Here is an 18,319-nt window from a genome sequence, read left to right on the forward strand (position 1 = left end):
CATTACCTCCCTATCCTTCCTTGCTATAGTCTTGGGCATTACCTCCCTATCCTTCCTTGCTATAGTCTTGGGCATTACCTCCCTATCCTTCCTTGCTATAGTCTTGGGCATTACCTCCCTATCCTTCCTTGCTATAGTCTTGGGCATTACCTCCCTATCCTTCCTTGCTATAGTCTTGGGCATTACCTCCCTATCCTTCCTTGCTATAGTCTTGGGCATTACCTCCCTATCCTTCCTTGCTATAGTCTTGGGCATTACCTCCCTATCCTTCCTTGCTATAGTCTTGGGCATTACCTCCCTATCCTTCCTTGCTATAGTCTTGGGCATTACCTCCCTATCCTTCCTTGCTATAGTCTTGGGCATTACCTCCCTATCCTTCCTTGCTATAGTCTTGGGCATTACCTCCCTATCCTTCCTTGCTATAGTCTTGGGCATTACCTCCCTATCCTTCCTTGCTATAGTCTTGGGCATTACCTCCCTATCCTTCCTTGCTATAGTCTTGGGCATTACCTCCCTATCCTTCCTTGCTATAGTCTTGGGCATTACCTCCCTATCCTTCCTTGCTATAGTCTTGGGCATTACCTCCCTATCCTTCCTTGCTATAGTCTTGGGCATTACCTCCCTATCCTTCCTTGCTATAGTCTTGGGCATTACCTCCCTATCCTTCCTTGCTATAGTCTTGGGCATTACCTCCCTATCCTTCCTTGCTATAGTCTTGGGCATTACCTCCCTATCCTTCCTTGCTATAGTCTTGGGCATTACCTCCCTATCCTTCCTTGCTATAGTCTTGGGCATTACCTCCCTATCCTTCCTTGCTATAGTCTTGGGCATTACCTCCCTATCCTTCCTTGCTATAGTCTTGGGCATTACCTCCCTATCCTTCCTTGCTATAGTCTTGGGCATTACCTCCCTATCCTTCCTTGCTATAGTCTTGGGCATTACCTCCCTATCCTTCCTTGCTATAGTCTTGGGCATTACCTCCCTATCCTTCCTTGCTATAGTCTTGGGCATTACCTCCCTATCCTTCCTTGCTATAGTCTTGGGCATTACCTCCCTATCCTTCCTTGCTATAGTCTTGGGCATTACCTCCCTATCCTTCCTTGCTATAGTCTTGGGCATTACCTCCCTATCCTTCCTTGCTATAGTCTTGGGCATTACCTCCCTATCCTTCCTTGCTATAGTCTTGGGCATTACCTCCCTATCCTTCCTTGCTATAGTCTTGGGCATTACCTCCCTATCCTTCCTTGCTATAGTCTTGGGCATTACCTCCCTATCCTTCCTTGCTATAGTCTTGGGCATTACCTCCCTATCCTTCCTTGCTATAGTCTTGGGCATTACCTCCCTATCCTTCCTTGCTATAGTCTTGGGCATTACCTCCCTATCCTTCCTTGCTATAGTCTTGGGCATTACCTCCCTATCCTTCCTTGCTATAGTCTTGGGCATTACCTCCCTATCCTTCCTTGCTATAGTCTTGGGCATTACCTCCCTATCCTTCCTTGCTATAGTCTTGGGCATTACCTCCCTATCCTTCCTTGCTATAGTCTTGGGCATTACCTCCCTATCCTTCCTTGCTATAGTCTTGGGCATTACCTCCCTATCCTTCCTTGCTATAGTCTTGGGCATTACCTCCCTATCCTTCCTTGCTATAGTCTTGGGCATTACCTCCCTATCCTTCCTTGCTATAGTCTTGGGCATTACCTCCCTATCCTTCCTTGCTATAGTCTTGGGCATTACCTCCCTATCCTTCCTTGCTATAGTCTTGGGCATTACCTCCCTATCCTTCCTTGCTATAGTCTTGGGCATTACCTCCCTATCCTTCCTTGCTATAGTCTTGGGCATTACCTCCCTATCCTTCCTTGCTATAGTCTTGGGCATTACCTCCCTATCCTTCCTTGCTATAGTCTTGGGCATTACCTCCCTATCCTTCCTTGCTATAGTCTTGGGCATTACCTCCCTATCCTTCCTTGCTATAGTCTTGGGCATTACCTCCCTATCCTTCCTTGCTATAGTCTTGGGCATTACCTCCCTATCCTTCCTTGCTATAGTCTTGGGCATTACCTCCCTATCCTTCCTTGCTATAGTCTTGGGCATTACCTCCCTATCCTTCCTTGCTATAGTCTTGGGCATTACCTCCCTATCCTTCCTTGCTATAGTCTTGGGCATTACCTCCCTATCCTTCCTTGCTATAGTCTTGGGCATTACCTCCCTATCCTTCCTTGCTATAGTCTTGGGCATTACCTCCCTATCCTTCCTTGCTATAGTCTTGGGCATTACCTCCCTATCCTTCCTTGCTATAGTCTTGGGCATTACCTCCCTATCCTTCCTTGCTATAGTCTTGGGCATTACCTCCCTATCCTTCCTTGCTATAGTCTTGGGCATTACCTCCCTATCCTTCCTTGCTATAGTCTTGGGCATTACCTCCCTATCCTTCCTTGCTATAGTCTTGGGCATTACCTCCCTATCCTTCCTTGCTATAGTCTTGGGCATTACCTCCCTATCCTTCCTTGCTATAGTCTTGGGCATTACCTCCCTATCCTTCCTTGCTATAGTCTTGGGCATTACCTCCCTATCCTTCCTTGCTATAGTCTTGGGCATTACCTCCCTATCCTTCCTTGCTATAGTCTTGGGCATTACCTCCCTATCCTTCCTTGCTATAGTCTTGGGCATTACCTCCCTATCCTTCCTTGCTATAGTCTTGGGCATTACCTCCCTATCCTTCCTTGCTATAGTCTTGGGCATTACCTCCCTATCCTTCCTTGCTATAGTCTTGGGCATTACCTCCCTATCCTTCCTTGCTATAGTCTTGGGCATTACCTCCCTATCCTTCCTTGCTATAGTCTTGGGCATTACCTCCCTATCCTTCCTTGCTATAGTCTTGGGCATTACCTCCCTATCCTTCCTTGCTATAGTCTTGGGCATTACCTCCCTATCCTTCCTTGCTATAGTCTTGGGCATTACCTCCCTATCCTTCCTTGCTATAGTCTTGGGCATTACCTCCCTATCCTTCCTTGCTATAGTCTTGGGCATTACCTCCCTATCCTTCCTTGCTATAGTCTTGGGCATTACCTCCCTATCCTTCCTTGCTATAGTCTTGGGCATTACCTCCCTATCCTTCCTTGCTATAGTCTTGGGCATTACCTCCCTATCCTTCCTTGCTATAGTCTTGGGCATTACCTCCCTATCCTTCCTTGCTATAGTCTTGGGCATTACCTCCCTATCCTTCCTTGCTATAGTCTTGGGCATTACCTCCCTATCCTTCCTTGCTATAGTCTTGGGCATTACCTCCCTATCCTTCCTTGCTATAGTCTTGGGCATTACCTCCCTATCCTTCCTTGCTATAGTCTTGGGCATTACCTCCCTATCCTTCCTTGCTATAGTCTTGGGCATTACCTCCCTATCCTTCCTTGCTATAGTCTTGGGCATTACCTCCCTATCCTTCCTTGCTATAGTCTTGGGCATTACCTCCCTATCCTTCCTTGCTATAGTCTTGGGCATTACCTCCCTATCCTTCCTTGCTATAGTCTTGGGCATTACCTCCCTATCCTTCCTTGCTATAGTCTTGGGCATTACCTCCCTATCCTTCCTTGCTATAGTCTTGGGCATTACCTCCCTATCCTTCCTTGCTATAGTCTTGGGCATTACCTCCCTATCCTTCCTTGCTATAGTCTTGGGCATTACCTCCCTATCCTTCCTTGCTATAGTCTTGGGCATTACCTCCCTATCCTTCCTTGCTATAGTCTTGGGCATTACCTCCCTATCCTTCCTTGCTATAGTCTTGGGCATTACCTCCCTATCCTTCCTTGCTATAGTCTTGGGCATTACCTCCCTATCCTTCCTTGCTATAGTCTTGGGCATTACCTCCCTATCCTTCCTTGCTATAGTCTTGGGCATTACCTCCCTATCCTTCCTTGCTATAGTCTTGGGCATTACCTCCCTATCCTTCCTTGCTATAGTCTTGGGCATTACCTCCCTATCCTTCCTTGCTATAGTCTTGGGCATTACCTCCCTATCCTTCCTTGCTATAGTCTTGGGCATTACCTCCCTATCCTTCCTTGCTATAGTCTTGGGCATTACCTCCCTATCCTTCCTTGCTATAGTCTTGGGCATTACCTCCCTATCCTTCCTTGCTATAGTCTTGGGCATTACCTCCCTATCCTTCCTTGCTATAGTCTTGGGCATTACCTCCCTATCCTTCCTTGCTATAGTCTTGGGCATTACCTCCCTATCCTTCCTTGCTATAGTCTTGGGCATTACCTCCCTATCCTTCCTTGCTATAGTCTTGGGCATTACCTCCCTATCCTTCCTTGCTATAGTTCTTGGGCATTACCTCCCTATCCTTCCTTGCTATAGTCTTGGGCATTACCTCCCTATCCTTCCTTGCTATAGTCTTGGGCATTACCTCCCTATCCTTCCTGGCTATAGTCTTGGGCATTACCTCCCTATCATCCTCCTTGCTATATTCTTGGGCATTACCTCCCTATCCTTCCTTGCTATAGTCTTGGGCATTACCTCCCTATCCTTCCTTGCTATAGTCTTGGGCATTACCTCCCTATCCTTCCTTGCTATAGTCTTGGGCATTACCTCCCTATCCTTCCTTTGCTATAGTCTTGGCATTACCTCCCTATCCTTCCTTGCTATAGTCTTGGGCATTACCTCCCTATCCTTCCTTGCTATAGTCTTGGGCATTACCTCCCTATCCTTCCTTGCTATAGTCTTGGGCATTACCTCCCTATCCTTCCTTGCTATAGTCTTGGGCATTACCTCCCTATCCTTCCTTGCTATAGTCTTGGGCATTACCTCCCTATCCTTCCTTGCTATAGTCTTGGGCATTACCTCCCTATCCTTCCTGCTATAGTCTTGGGCATTACCTCCCTATCCTTCCTTGCTATAGTCTTGGGCATTACCTCCCTATCCTTCCTTGCTATAGTCTTGGGCATTACCTCCCTATCCTTCCTTGCTATAGTCTTGGGCATTACCTCCCTATCCTTCCTTGCTATAGTCTTGGCATTACCTCCCTATCCTTCCTTGCTATAGTCTTGGGCATTACCTCCCTATCCTTCCTTGCTATAGTCTTGGGCATTACCTCCATATCCTTCCTTGCTATAGTCTTGGGCATTACCTCCCTATCCTTCCTTGCTATAGTCTTGGGCATTACCTCCCTATCCTTCCTTGCTATAGTCTTGGGCATTACCTCCCTATCCTTCCTTGCTATAGTCTTGGGCATTACCTCCCTATCCTTCCTTGCTATAGTCTTGGGCATTACCTCCCTATCCTTCCTTGCTATAGTCTTGGGCATTACCTCCCTATCCTTCCTTGCTATAGTCTTGGGCATTACCTCCCTATCCTTCCTTGCTATAGTCTTGGGCATTACCTCCCTATCCTTCCTTGCTATAGTCTTGGGCATTACCTCCCTATCCTTCCTTGCTATAGTCCTTGGGCATTACCTCCCTATCCTTCCTTGCTATAGTCTTGGGCATTACCTCCCTATCCTTCCTTGCTATAGTTCTTGGGCATTACCTCCCTATCCTTCCTTGCTATAGTCTTGGGCATTACCTCCCTATCCTTCCTTGCTATAGTCTTGGGCATTACCTCCCTATCCTTCCTTGCTATAGTCTTGGGCATTACCTCCCTATCCTTCCTTGCTATAGTCTTGGGCATTACCTCCCTATCCTTCCTTGCTATAGTCTTGGGCATTACCTCCCTATCCTTCCTTGCTATAGTCTTGGGCATTACCTCCCTATCCTTCCTTGCTATAGTCTTGGGCATTACCTCCCTATCCTTCCTTGCTATAGTCTTGGGCATTACCTCCCTATCCTTCCTTGCTATAGTCTGGGCATTACCTCCCTATCCTTCCTTGCTATAGTCTTGGGCATTACCTCCCTATCCTTCCTTGCTATAGTCTTGGGCATTACTCCCTATCCTTCCTTGCTATAGTCTTGGGCATTACCTCCCTATCCTTCCTTGCTATAGTCTTGGGCATTACCTCCCTATCCTTCCTTGCTATAGTCTTGGGCATTACCTCCCTATCCTTCCTTGCTATAGTCTTGGGCCTTACCTCCTATCCTTCCTTGCTATAGTCTTGGCATTACCTCCCTATCCTTCCTTGCTATAGTCTTGGGCATTACCTCCCTATCCTTCCTTGCTATAGTCTTGGGCATTACCTCCTATCCTTCCTTGCTATAGTCTTGGGCATTACCTCCCTATCCTCCTTGCTATAGTCTTGGGCATTACCTCCCTATCCTTCCTTGCTATAGTCTTGGGCATTACCTCCCTATCCTCCTTGCTATAGTCTTGGGCATTACCTCCCTATCCTTCCTTGCTATAGTCGTGGGCATTACCTCCCTATCCTTCCTTGCTATAGTCTTGGGCATTACCTCCCTATCCTTCCTTGCTATAGTCTTGGGCATTACCTCCCTATCCTTCCTTGCTATAGTCTTGGGCATTACCTCCCTATCCTTCCTTGCTATAGTCTTGGGCATTACCTCCCTATCCTTCCTTGCTATAGTCTTGGGCATTACCTCCCTATCCTTCCTTGCTATAGTCTTGGGCATTACCTCCCTATCCTCCTTGCTATAGTCTTGGGCATTACCTCCCTATCCTTCCTTGCTATAGTCTTGGGCATTACCTCCCTATCCTTCCTTGCTATAGTCTTGGGCATTACCTCCCTATCCTTCCTTGCTATAGTCTTGGGCATTACCTCCCTATCCTTCCTTGCTATAGTCTTGGGCATTACCTCCCTATCCTTCCTTGCTATAGTCTTGGGCATTACCTCCCTATCCTTCCTTGCTATAGTCTTGGGCATTACCTCCCTATCCTTCCTTGCTATAGTCTTGGGCATTACCTCCCTATCCTTCCTTGCTATAGTCTTGGGCATTACCTCCCTATCCTTCCTTGCTATAGTCTTGGGCATTACCTCCCTATCCTTCCTTGCTATAGTCTTGGGCATTACCTCCCTATCCTTCCTTGCTATAGTCTTGGGCATTACCTCCCTATCCTTCCTTGCTATAGTCTTGGGCATTACCTCCCTATCCTTCCTTGCTATAGTCTTGGGCATTACCTCCCTATCCTTCCTTGCTATAGTCTTGGGCATTACCTCCCTATCCTTCCTTGCTATAGTCTTGGGCATTACCTCCCTATCCTTCCTTGCTATAGTCTTGGGCATTACCTCCCTATCCTTCCTTGCTATAGTCTTGGGCATTACCTCCCTATCCTTCCTTGCTATAGTCTTGGGCATTACCTCCCTATCCTTCCTTGCTATAGTCTTGGGCATTACCTCCCTATCCTTCCTTGCTATAGTCTTGGGCATTACCTCCCTATCCTTCCTTGCTATAGTCTTGGGCATTACCTCCCTATCCTTCCTTGCTATAGTCTTGGGCATTACCTCCCTATCCTTCCTTGCTATAGTCTTGGGCATTACCTCCCTATCCTTCCTTGCTATAGTCTTGGGCATTACCTCCCTATCCTTCCTTGCTATAGTCTTGGGCATTACCTCCCTATCCTTCCTTGCTATAGTCTTGGGCATTACCTCCCTATCCTTCCTTGCTATAGTCTTGGGCATTACCTCCCTATCCTTCCTTGCTATAGTCTTGGGCATTACCTCCCTATCCTTCCTTGCTATAGTCTTGGGCATTACCTCCCTATCCTTCCTTGCTATAGTCTTGGGCATTACCTCCCTATCCTTCCTTGCTATAGTCTTGGGCATTACCTCCCTATCCTTCCTTGCTATAGTCTTGGGCATTACCTCCCTATCCTTCCTTGCTATAGTCTTGGGCATTACCTCCCTATCCTTCCTTGCTATAGTCTTGGGCATTACCTCCCTATCCTTCCTTGCTATAGTCTTGGGCATTACCTCCCTATCCTTCCTTGCTATAGTCTTGGGCATTACCTCCCTATCCTTCCTTGCTATAGTCTTGGGCATTACCTCCCTATCCTTCCTTGCTATAGTCTTGGGCATTACCTCCCTATCCTTCCTTGCTATAGTCTTGGGCATTACCTCCCTATCCTTCCTTGCTATAGTCTTGGGCATTACCTCCCTATCCTTCCTTGCTATAGTCTTGGGCATTACCTCCCTATCCTTCCTTGCTATAGTCTTGGGCATTACCTCCCTATCCTTCCTTGCTATAGTCTTGGGCATTACCTCCCTATCCTTCCTTGCTATAGTCTTGGGCATTACCTCCCTATCCTTCCTTGCTATAGTCTTGGGCATTACCTCCCTATCCTTCCTTGCTATAGTCTTGGGCATTACCTCCCTATCCTTCCTTGCTATAGTCTTGGGCATTACCTCCCTATCCTTCCTTGCTATAGTCTTGGGCATTACCTCCCTATCCTTCCTTGCTATAGTCTTGGGCATTACCTCCCTATCCTTCCTTGCTATAGTCTTGGGCATTACCTCCCTATCCTTCCTTGCTATAGTCTTGGGCATTACCTCCCTATCCTTCCTTGCTATAGTCTTGGGCATTACCTCCCTATCCTTCCTTGCTATAGTCTTGGGCATTACCTCCCTATCCTTCCTTGCTATAGTCTTGGGCATTACCTCCCTATCCTTCCTTGCTATAGTCTTGGGCATTACCTCCCTATCCTTCCTTGCTATAGTCTTGGGCATTACCTCCCTATCCTTCCTTGCTATAGTCCTTGGGCATTACCTCCCTATCCTTCCTTGCTATAGTCTTGGGCATTACCTCCCTATCCTTCCTTGCTATAGTCTTGGGCATTACCTCCCTATCCTTCCTTGCTATAGTCTTGGGCATTACCTCCCTATCCTTCCTTGCTATAGTCTTGGGCATTACCTCCCTATCCTTCCTTGCTATAGTCTTGGGCATTACCTCCCTATCCTTCCTTGCTATAGTCTTGGGCATTACCTCCCTATCCTTCCTTGCTATAGTCTTGGGCATTACCTCCCTATCCTTCCTTGCTATAGTCTTGGGCATTACCTCCCTATCCTTCCTTGCTATAGTCTTGGGCATTACCTCCCTATCCTTCCTTGCTATAGTCTTGGGCATTACCTCCCTATCCTTCCTTGCTATAGTCTTGGGCATTACCTCCCTATCCTTCCTTGCTATAGTCTTGGGCATTACCTCCCTATCCTTCCTTGCTATAGTCTTGGGCATTACCTCCCTATCCTTCCTTGCTATAGTCTTGGGCATTACCTCCCTATCCTTCCTTGCTATAGTCTTGGGCATTACCTCCCTATCCTTCCTTGCTATAGTCTTGGGCATTACCTCCCTATCCTTCCTTGCTATAGTCTTGGGCATTACCTCCCTAGTCCTTCCTTGCTATAGTCTTGGGCATTACCTCCCTATCCTTCCTTGCTATAGTCTTGGGCATTACCTCCCTATCCTTCCTTGCTATAGTCTTGGGCATTACCTCCCTATCCTTCCTTGCTATAGTCTTGGGCATTACCTCCCTATCCTTCCTTGCTATAGTCTTGGGCATTACCTCCCTATCCTTCCTTGCTATAGTCTTGGGCATTACCTCCCTATCCTTCCTTGCTATAGTCTTGGGCATTACCTCCCTATCCTTCCTTGCTATAGTCTTGGGCATTACCTCCCTATCCTTCCTTGCTATAGTCTTGGGCATTACCTCCCTATCCTTCCTTGCTATAGTCTTGGGCATTACCTCCCTATCCTTCCTTGCTATAGTCTTGGGCATTACCTCCCTGTCCTTCCTTGCTATAGTCTTGGGCATTACCTCCCTGTCCTTCCTTGCTATAGTCTTGGGCATTACCTCCCTATCCTTCCTTGCTATAGTCTTGGGCATTACCTCCCTATCCTTCCTTGCTATAGTCTTGGGCATTACCTCCCTATCCTTCCTTGCTATAGTCTTGGGCATTACCTCCCTATCCTTCCTTGCTATAGTCTTGGGCATTACCTCCCTATCCTTCCTTGCTATAGTCTTGGGCATTACCTCCCTATCCTTCCTTGCTATAGTCTTGGGCATTACCTCCCTATCCTTCCTTGCTATAGTCTTGGGCATTACCTCCCTATCCTTCCTTGCTATAGTCTTGGGCATTACCTCCCTATCCTTCCTTGCTATAGTCTTGGGCATTACCTCCCTGTCCTTCTTATTGGTGTTAATGTTATTTCTCTTGAATAAATATTGACCCCAAATTATGGAATTGAACTCACGTTTCTGAATAATTCGGGCACACGTACACGGGGGGGGGGGGGGGGGGTTGAGCTCTGGCTCTTTGGTCCCGCCTCTCAACCTTCAATCAACTGGTGTACATATTCCTGAGCCTATTGGGCTCTATCATATCTACACTTGAAACTGTGTATGGAGTCAGCCTCTACCACATCACATCCTAATGTATTCCATTTGTCAACCACTCTGACACTAAAAAAAGTTCTTTCTAATATCTCTGTGGCTCATTTGGGCGCTCAGTTTCCACCTGTGTCCCCTTGTGCGTGTTCCCCTTCTGTTAAATAGACTGTCTTTATCTACCCTATCAATTCCCTTCAAAATCTTGAATGTGGTGATCATGTCCCCCCTTACTCTTCTGTCTTCCAGCGAAGTGAGGTTTAATTCCTGTAATCTCTCCTCGTAGCTCATACCTCTCAGCTCGGGTACTAGTCTGGTGGCAAACCTTTGAACCTTTTCCAGTTTAGTCTTATCCTTGACTAGATATGGACTCCATGCTGGGGCTGCATACTCCAGGATTGGCCTGACATATGTGGTATACAAAGTTCTGAATGATTCTTTACACAAGTTTCTGAATGCCGTTCGTATGTTGGCCAGCCTGGCATATGCCGCTGATGTTATCCTCTTGATATGTGCTGCAGGAGACAGGTCTGGCGTGATATCAACTCCCAAGTCTTTTTCTTTCTCTGACTCCTGAAGAATTTCCTCTCCCAGATAATACCTTGTATTTGGCCTCCTGCTCCCTGCACCTATCTTCATTACATTATGAAGATAGGTGTATCCTATCTTCACACACACATAATTGGGGATTATGTGTGTGTGTGTACTCGCCTAGTTGTACTCACCTAGTTGTGCTTGCGGGGGTTGAGCTCTGGCTCTTTGGTCTCGCCTCTCAACTGTCAATCAACAGGTGTACAGGTTCCTGAGCCTATTGGGCTCTATCATATCTACACTTGAAACTGTGTATGGAGTCAGCCTCCACCACATCACTTCCTAATGCATTCCATTTGTCAACCACTCTGACACTAAAAAAGTTCTTTCTAATATCTCTGTGGCTCATTTGGGCACTCAGTTTCCACCTGTGTCCCCGAGTGCATGTGCCCCTTGTGTTAAACAGCCTGTCTTTATCAACCCTGTCAATTCCCTTGAGGATCTTGAATGTGGTGATCATGTCCCCCCTAACTCTTCTGTCTTCCAACGAAGTGAGGTTTAATTCCCGTAGTCTCTCCTCGTAGCTCATACCTCTCAGCTCGGGTACTAGTCTGGTGGCAAACCTTTGAACCTTTTCCAGTTTAGTCTTATCCTTGACTAGATATGGACTCCATGCTGGGGGCTGCATACTCCAGGATTGGCCTGACATATGTGGTATACAAAGTTCTGAATGATTCTTTACACAAGTTTCTGAATGCCGTTCGTATGTTGGCCAGCCTGGCATATGCCGCTGATGTTATCCTCTTGATATGTGCTGCAGGAGACAGGTCTGGCGTGATATCAACTCCCAAGTCTTTTTCTTTCTCTGACTCCTGAAGAATTTCCTCTCCCAGATAATACCTTGTATTTGGCCTCCTGCTCCCTGCACCTATCTTCATTACATTATGAAGATAGGTGTATCCTATCTTCACACACACATAATTGGGGATTATGTGTGTGTGTGTACTCGCCTAGTTGTACTCACCTAGTTGTGCTTGCGGGGGTTGAGCTCTGGCTCTTTGGTCTCGCCTCTCAACTGTCAATCAACAGGTGTACAGGTTCCTGAGCCTATTGGGCTCTATCATATCTACACTTGAAACTGTGTATGGAGTCAGCCTCCACCACATCACTTCCTAATGCATTCCATTTGTCAACCACTCTGACACTAAAAAAGTTCTTTCTAATATCTCTGTGGCTCATTTGGGCACTCAGTTTCCACCTGTGTCCCCGAGTGCATGTGCCCCTTGTGTTAAACAGCCTGTCTTTATCAACCCTGTCAATTCCCTTGAGGATCTTGAATGTGGTGATCATGTCCCCCCTAACTCTTCTGTCTTCCAACGAAGTGAGGTTTAATTCCCGTAGTCTCTCCTCGTAGCTCATACCTCTCAGCTCGGGTACTAGTCTGGTGGCAAACCTTTGAACCTTTTCCATTTTAGTCTTATGCTTGACTAGATATGGACTCCATGCTGGGGGCTGCATACTCCAGGATTGGTCTGACATATGTGGTATATAATGTTCTGAAAGGTTCCTTACACAAGTTTCTAAAGGCCGTTCTTATGTTAGCCAACCTGGCATATGCTGCTGCTGTTATCCTATTGATATGAGCATCAGGGGACAGGTCTTGCGTGATATCAACCCCCAGGTCTTTCTCTCTCTCGGACTCTTGAAGTATTTCATCTCCCAAGTGATACCTTGTATCTGGTCTCCTGCTTCCTACCCCTATCTTCATTACATTACATTTGCTTGGATTAAACTCTAACAGCCATTTGTTCGACCATTCCTGCAGCTTGTCCAGGTCTTCTTGAAGCCTCAAGCTGTCCTCCTCTGTCTTAATCCTTCTCATAATTTTGGCGTCGTCAGCAAACATTGAGAGGAATGAGTCTATACCCTCTGGGAGATCATCTACGTATATCAGAAACAGGATAGGTCCAAATACAGAGCCCTGTGGGACTCCACTGGTGACTTCACGCCAGTCTGAGGTCTCACCCCTCACTATAACTCTCTGCTTCCTATTGTTTAGGTACTCCCTTATCCACTGGAGCGCCCAACCAGTTACTCCTGCCTGTTTCTCTAGCTTATGCATCAACCTTTTATGGGGTACTGTGTCAAAGGCTTTCCGACAGTCCAAAAAAATGCAGTCCGCCCACCCTTCTCTTTTTTGTTTAATCTTTGTCACCTGATTGTAGAATTCTATCAATTCTGTAAGGCTAGATTTACCCTCCCTGAACCCATGTTGATGGGTTGTCACGAAGTCTCTTCTCTCCAGATGTGTTACTAGGTTTTTTCTCACAATCTTCTCCACCACCTTGCATGGTATACAAGTTAAGGACACTGGCCTGTAGTTCAGTGCCTCTTGTCTGTCACTCTTTTTGTATATTGGTACTACATTAGCAGTCTTCCATATTTCTGGTAGGTCTCCCGTTTCCAGTGACCTACTATACACAATGGAGAGTGGTAGGCAAAGTGCTCCTGCACACACTTTCAATACCCATGGCGAGATTCCATCCGGCCCAACAGCTTTTCTCACATCCAGCTCTAATAGGTGCTTCTTGACCTCATCTCTTGTAATTTCGAACCTATCCAAGGTCACCTGGTTTGCTGCCACCTCTTCTAGCGCCGCGACATCTCCCTGTTCTATTGTAAAGACCTCCTGGAACTTTTTGTTAAGTTCTTCACACACCTCTTTGTCATTCTCTGTGTACCTGTCCTCGCCCACCCTAAGTTTCATCACCTGTTCCTTCACTGTTGTCTTCCTCCTGATGTGACTGTGTAGTAGCTTGGGTTCGGTCTTGGCTTTATTAGCTATATCATTTTCATACCTTTTCTCAGCTGCTCTTCTCACACTGACATACTCGTTCCTGGTTCTCTGGTATCTCTCTCTACTTTCTGGTGTTCTGTTATTACGGAAGTTCCTCCATGCCCTTTTGTTCTGCTCCTTTGCTTTCATACATTCCTTATTAAACCACGGATTCTTCCTTTGCTTCTCTGTTTTTTCCTGTCGGGCTGGGACAAACCTGCTTACAACCTCCTGACATTTTTGGGTGACATAGTCCATCATGTCTTGTACGGACTTGGTTCCGAGTTCTGTGTCCCAATGTATATCCCATAGGAATTTATTCATTTCCTCATAGTTTCCCTTTCGGTACGCCAGCCCTTTGGTTCCCAGTTCTTTTTTGGGGGTGATAATTCCCAGCTCAACCAGGTACTCAAAGCTCAATACACTATGATCACTCATTCCCAAGGGGGCTCCCAACTTAACTTCCCTTGTATCCAACTCATTTAGGGTAAATATCAGATCAAGCAAGGCTGGTTCATCCCCTCCTCTCATTCTTGTCGGTCCCTTGACGTGTTGACTTAGAAAGTTTCTTGTTGCCACATCCAGCAGCTTAGCTGTCCATGTGTCTGGGCCTCCATGTGGGTCTCTGCTCCCCGAATCTATCTTCCCATGGTTGAAGTCTTCCATGATTAGAAGTCCGGATCCATTCCTGCTAGCCACAGAAGCTCTGTGTGTGTGTGTGTGTGTGTGTGTGTGTGTGTGTGTGTGTGTGTGTGTGTGTGTGTGTGTGTGTGTGTGTGTGTGTGTGTGTGTGTGTGTGTGTGTGTGCGGAAAGTCCACGGGCAGGGGTTTGATTGAGCCGTTCAACATCAATATTTGTTAATAATCATCCTGTTTTTGTGAATTCATTGTGCACATTCTCTCGTACTCGTCACACAAGCATGCAAATTGATCAACTTTGGCTAAAGAATAAATATAACCTTGGTTTTGTGTGTCACAGACTCGCTGGAGAACAAGTCTCAAGAGTGTGCGAGCCAAGATGTAAAAGCTGAGGCTGCAGAGGTGAAGGCTTCCAACACAGTGCCCAAAACCACACGTTGGATAGTGTGCCCAGGATTCAAGGAGCTGCAGAGGGTTTTAAAATTCCCCCAGAGTAAGTAAACCTTTGCAAGGGAAGGGGATCAGCCCTTAGAGTAAGTAAACCTTGGCTTCGTTTCTCAGAATAATTTAATAATTCTTATTGTTGGGGACTGGAAGCCTATACTTGTAGCTTCTCAAGACCTTCCCCCCCCCTTAGTCAATTACTGCCTTTTCCCAGGATGAAACCAACAACAATTACCTAACAACCGGCCCCCCTTCCTGTTCAGCTCGTTGCTGTGAGGGGGGCTTGGTGGGCTGCTGCCGGAGAGTGATGCTCCTTGGGACAGTCCTCTGTCCTTTTGTCGCCTTGTGCTCCTGCTGCTGTCCTCTCTAATTGTGCTGAACGACTTTTCCTTTTCCTTCTGTTTTGTTTTTCTCCCCTTTTCTCCTATCTGCTTGTCGTTTCCTGCCGACCTTTTGCTTGTTTTGGTTATTCTTTTGGACTTCTTTTATTTTGACGCCCGGGTGCTTGAGGAGGCATACTCTTGCACCCGTAGAACTGTAGTACCTGACGTCTCGAGCGAGGGGAACCTTTTATTGTCAATCCTCCTTTCGTCACTGAACCCGATCTCGACAGACTGACGGTTCTTAACACTTTTGTCAGGTGACGACGCAGCATTGCGTCATAAGTTTACTGTCGGTAATCTTGGTAATGACGCAATGCTGCATCGTCTAACAAAATAATTGCCAAAAATCAGGTTTTTATCCAATTTTTTGGGGACTGGTGTTAAATATGGGTTGAACATTTGTTCAATATATTATATGTCATGTTCAACACACAACACTAAAGTGGCAAGTACAAAAAGTTGTATTATTTTGTATTTTTTTTTTTTGTTCATACTTTCGTGTATTGTACTGGCAATATTGTTCTTCAATTGGCCCTTATATGCACATATCCATCTAAAGCATTTTATTAGGAACAATTTCATACCTAAATGAGCGTTGTAACACGAAAATTGAGATTAGCAACCGGTAAAAATACTAAACATTTGTGGGCAGGAATTGGAAGTGTAGCTGGAAGGCGTCTGGGCGCTCACTCGTGGTTAATGCGTGGCCCGTCTTCAACTCGTTGGCGGGTGGAACGTGACCAGGTTTTTTATTTTATATGCTAATGTTCCTCTAGAGAATTCTATGGCGAACCCATTGATACCAAAATGAAAGACCTAGGACGAAAATAGAGGTGACCAGAGTGAAGAGTGAACACATTTTATCGCTTTTGGGCACTCCTGGGTAACTCGTTCGCACTTTCTCTGTTTGCTACGGGTAATTAGCCGGGCTTTTGGAGTTTATATGCATTTAGTGCTGTAGAGAATTCTATTGCGAACACAATGATACCAAATTTAATCTCGTAGGACGAGAATTGAGGTGACAAAGTTGAAGAGAGTATACACTTTTCAGAATTAACGAGCGCTCCCGTGAAACGCTGGGACCCACTACGCATAGTTGAGGGGTGGCGGGCTGGGTGCGCGAAAGTGTTAAGGTGGCGTTTGTGGGGCGTATACCCACAATGCACCCCTAGGGAGCCCCGGCATGATCGGCGATAGCTTCTTGTTGGGTGCCCTGCCTCTAATTGTGGCTCCATGGTGGGTATGAGGGCACATTCGTGAATGAATGTTTTTCCTTTTTGTACCTATGTTGCATACTGTTCCTCTTTTACCTTCTCAGGCTCGTGGGGTGGGTGACCAAGCCCCTGAGTCGGATCGTGTTGGAAGACCGGGCTCTGTAGCCCCCGCTACATTGAGCCCTGACCTTGCGCCTCCTTTGACCTCTCTGACTACTCCCCTCGGCTCCCCTCCCTCCTCTGTAGTTGGGTCGAGCCCCAAGCCCCCAGTGGTGACCACCTCGTCCCCTGGCACGGCTCAGTCTCTAGTAGTGACTACTACGCCTTTTAACCCCCCCCCTCTCTCTGGGGGTTCTCAATGCTGTCCTCGACATGGCCGCAATCGCTCGATTCCTTCCCGTACTGATGCGTATCAGGCCTTGTTTGGTCCCGCTTCGTGGGCCAAATACTTTGATCTCCTCCCTCTTGATTCTGCGCCTCCTGACGATTTCTCCCTCCATCGGCATCTTGTTAATTCCGTAGATGCCTCTGTTACCTTCAACCCTACTCGTCTCGGTACTCGTGTTGTTGCTGCTGCTCCTCAGGATGCTACCAGGATGCTACATCCCACTTGGCTGCCTTGTCCTGCCTTGGTGAGACCCCTGTTTGGGTCTCCAAGAACACTCGGTTGAATGCCAGTGTTGACACTATTTTCCTCCCGCCCCATGTTGCAACCGGTGTTCGGAATCTGCAGGACTGCCACCATGATATTCGGCATATCCTCCATGCCCAAGGCCATTTTGTCCTCCAGGTAGATACGTTTACTCGTCCTCTCGTGGTCATCGCCGTCAACCCCTTCGGGTTGTGAAGATTACCTTTGTTGGTAGGACCCTTCCACTGTCTATCATTCTTGCTGGTGCCAGGTGCTCTGTCCAGGAGTACATTCCTTCTCCTAGGCTCTGTAACAAGTGCTGGAGGTTTGGGCATGGTGCCCTCCACTGCTCTGGGACTGTCTCTCTCTGTCCTTTGTGTGGGGGAGAAGGTCACTCTAAGTCGGAGTGCACTTCTCCCCAGGTTCGCTGCCTCAACTGCGGTGTGACCCATCCTACCTTCTCCCGTGCGTGTATCCATTATAAGCTTGAGGCAGCCGTCCTCACCTTGAAGCACCGGGAGCGTTTATCTTTTCCTGAGGCGAGGCGCCAGGTTCGCTGGCTCCCGTCTTATGCTAGTGTCTCTTATGCTCGCGTGTTGCGCTCTTCCTCTCCTCGTCCTTCCCACCTTCCTCGAACCCACAACCGTTTCCGGGCCTTGGACCCTGATACGCTCACTGTCCCCTCCTCTGTTCCTTTGAGTTCTGTCCCGAAGGATCCCCCTCCTGGTCCTCTGTCTGGGATTCCCCTTCTTTCTACCCGGTCTGTCATGTCTCCTGTGTCTTCTTCCTCGTCTTCCTCCGATCCTCCTTCCCATCCTTCTCCTCCATCTACTGACTCTCCCCGCCGCCTGTCGGTGCGGGCTGATGTCCATCGCTCTCCTAACGGCCGTCGTGTGTGCTCTCGTTCAGCTTCTCCTGTTGAGATGCTGGAATCCGTTGCCCGGTACGTAGTTGCTGGGACACCGGTCGCTCCAAGTCAGAAGCGTAAGCCTGGCTCCTCTCCTCTCCTCCTCCCCAGTGGGTAAAAAGGCTTCGCTTTCTTCCTCACCCCCTACTTCTGACACTCTCGCTCCGTCCCCTCCCGTTTCGGTGGTTACGCCCCCTGTTCCTGCTATGGAGGTATCTTTAGCCACCGCTTGGTGCCCTTGCTGAGGTGCGTCCCCTGGTTTCTGCCCCTCCTGCTGCTTTCCTTGACCCTCGATTATCCCCCCTCTTCCTCCTCCAGACCCTACTCGTCCGCCTCTGGTTGGTCCTCTAGCTACCTTCCCTACTTTTTTACTCAGTTTACTCATGCCCCCTAATCCTGACTTTGCTGACCCTGACCCTGACCCTGCACTTCTTTAACATGCTGTGTTCCCTTTTCACCTTTGTTTCTTCGTTGTTC

At 47.5% G+C, this 18,319-nt stretch overlaps 1 protein-coding gene across 1 annotated transcript in view; it reads left to right on the forward strand.

Moving 5' to 3' along the window:
* LOC138351100 (DNA-binding protein Ets97D-like) overlaps positions 1-18,319 on the forward strand; it is a 151,772-nt gene that overhangs the window by 35,410 nt on the left and 98,043 nt on the right. Inside the window, exon 2 of the mRNA XM_069302731.1 lies at positions 14,572-14,756. Within this exon, the coding sequence (XP_069158832.1) occupies positions 14,572-14,756 (185 nt within the window). The remainder of the gene's footprint in view (positions 1-14,571; positions 14,757-18,319) is intronic.

This window comes from Procambarus clarkii, chromosome 5, assembly GCF_040958095.1.
Source record: "Procambarus clarkii isolate CNS0578487 chromosome 5, FALCON_Pclarkii_2.0, whole genome shotgun sequence".
NCBI classification, from domain to species: domain Eukaryota; kingdom Metazoa; phylum Arthropoda; class Malacostraca; order Decapoda; family Cambaridae; genus Procambarus; species Procambarus clarkii.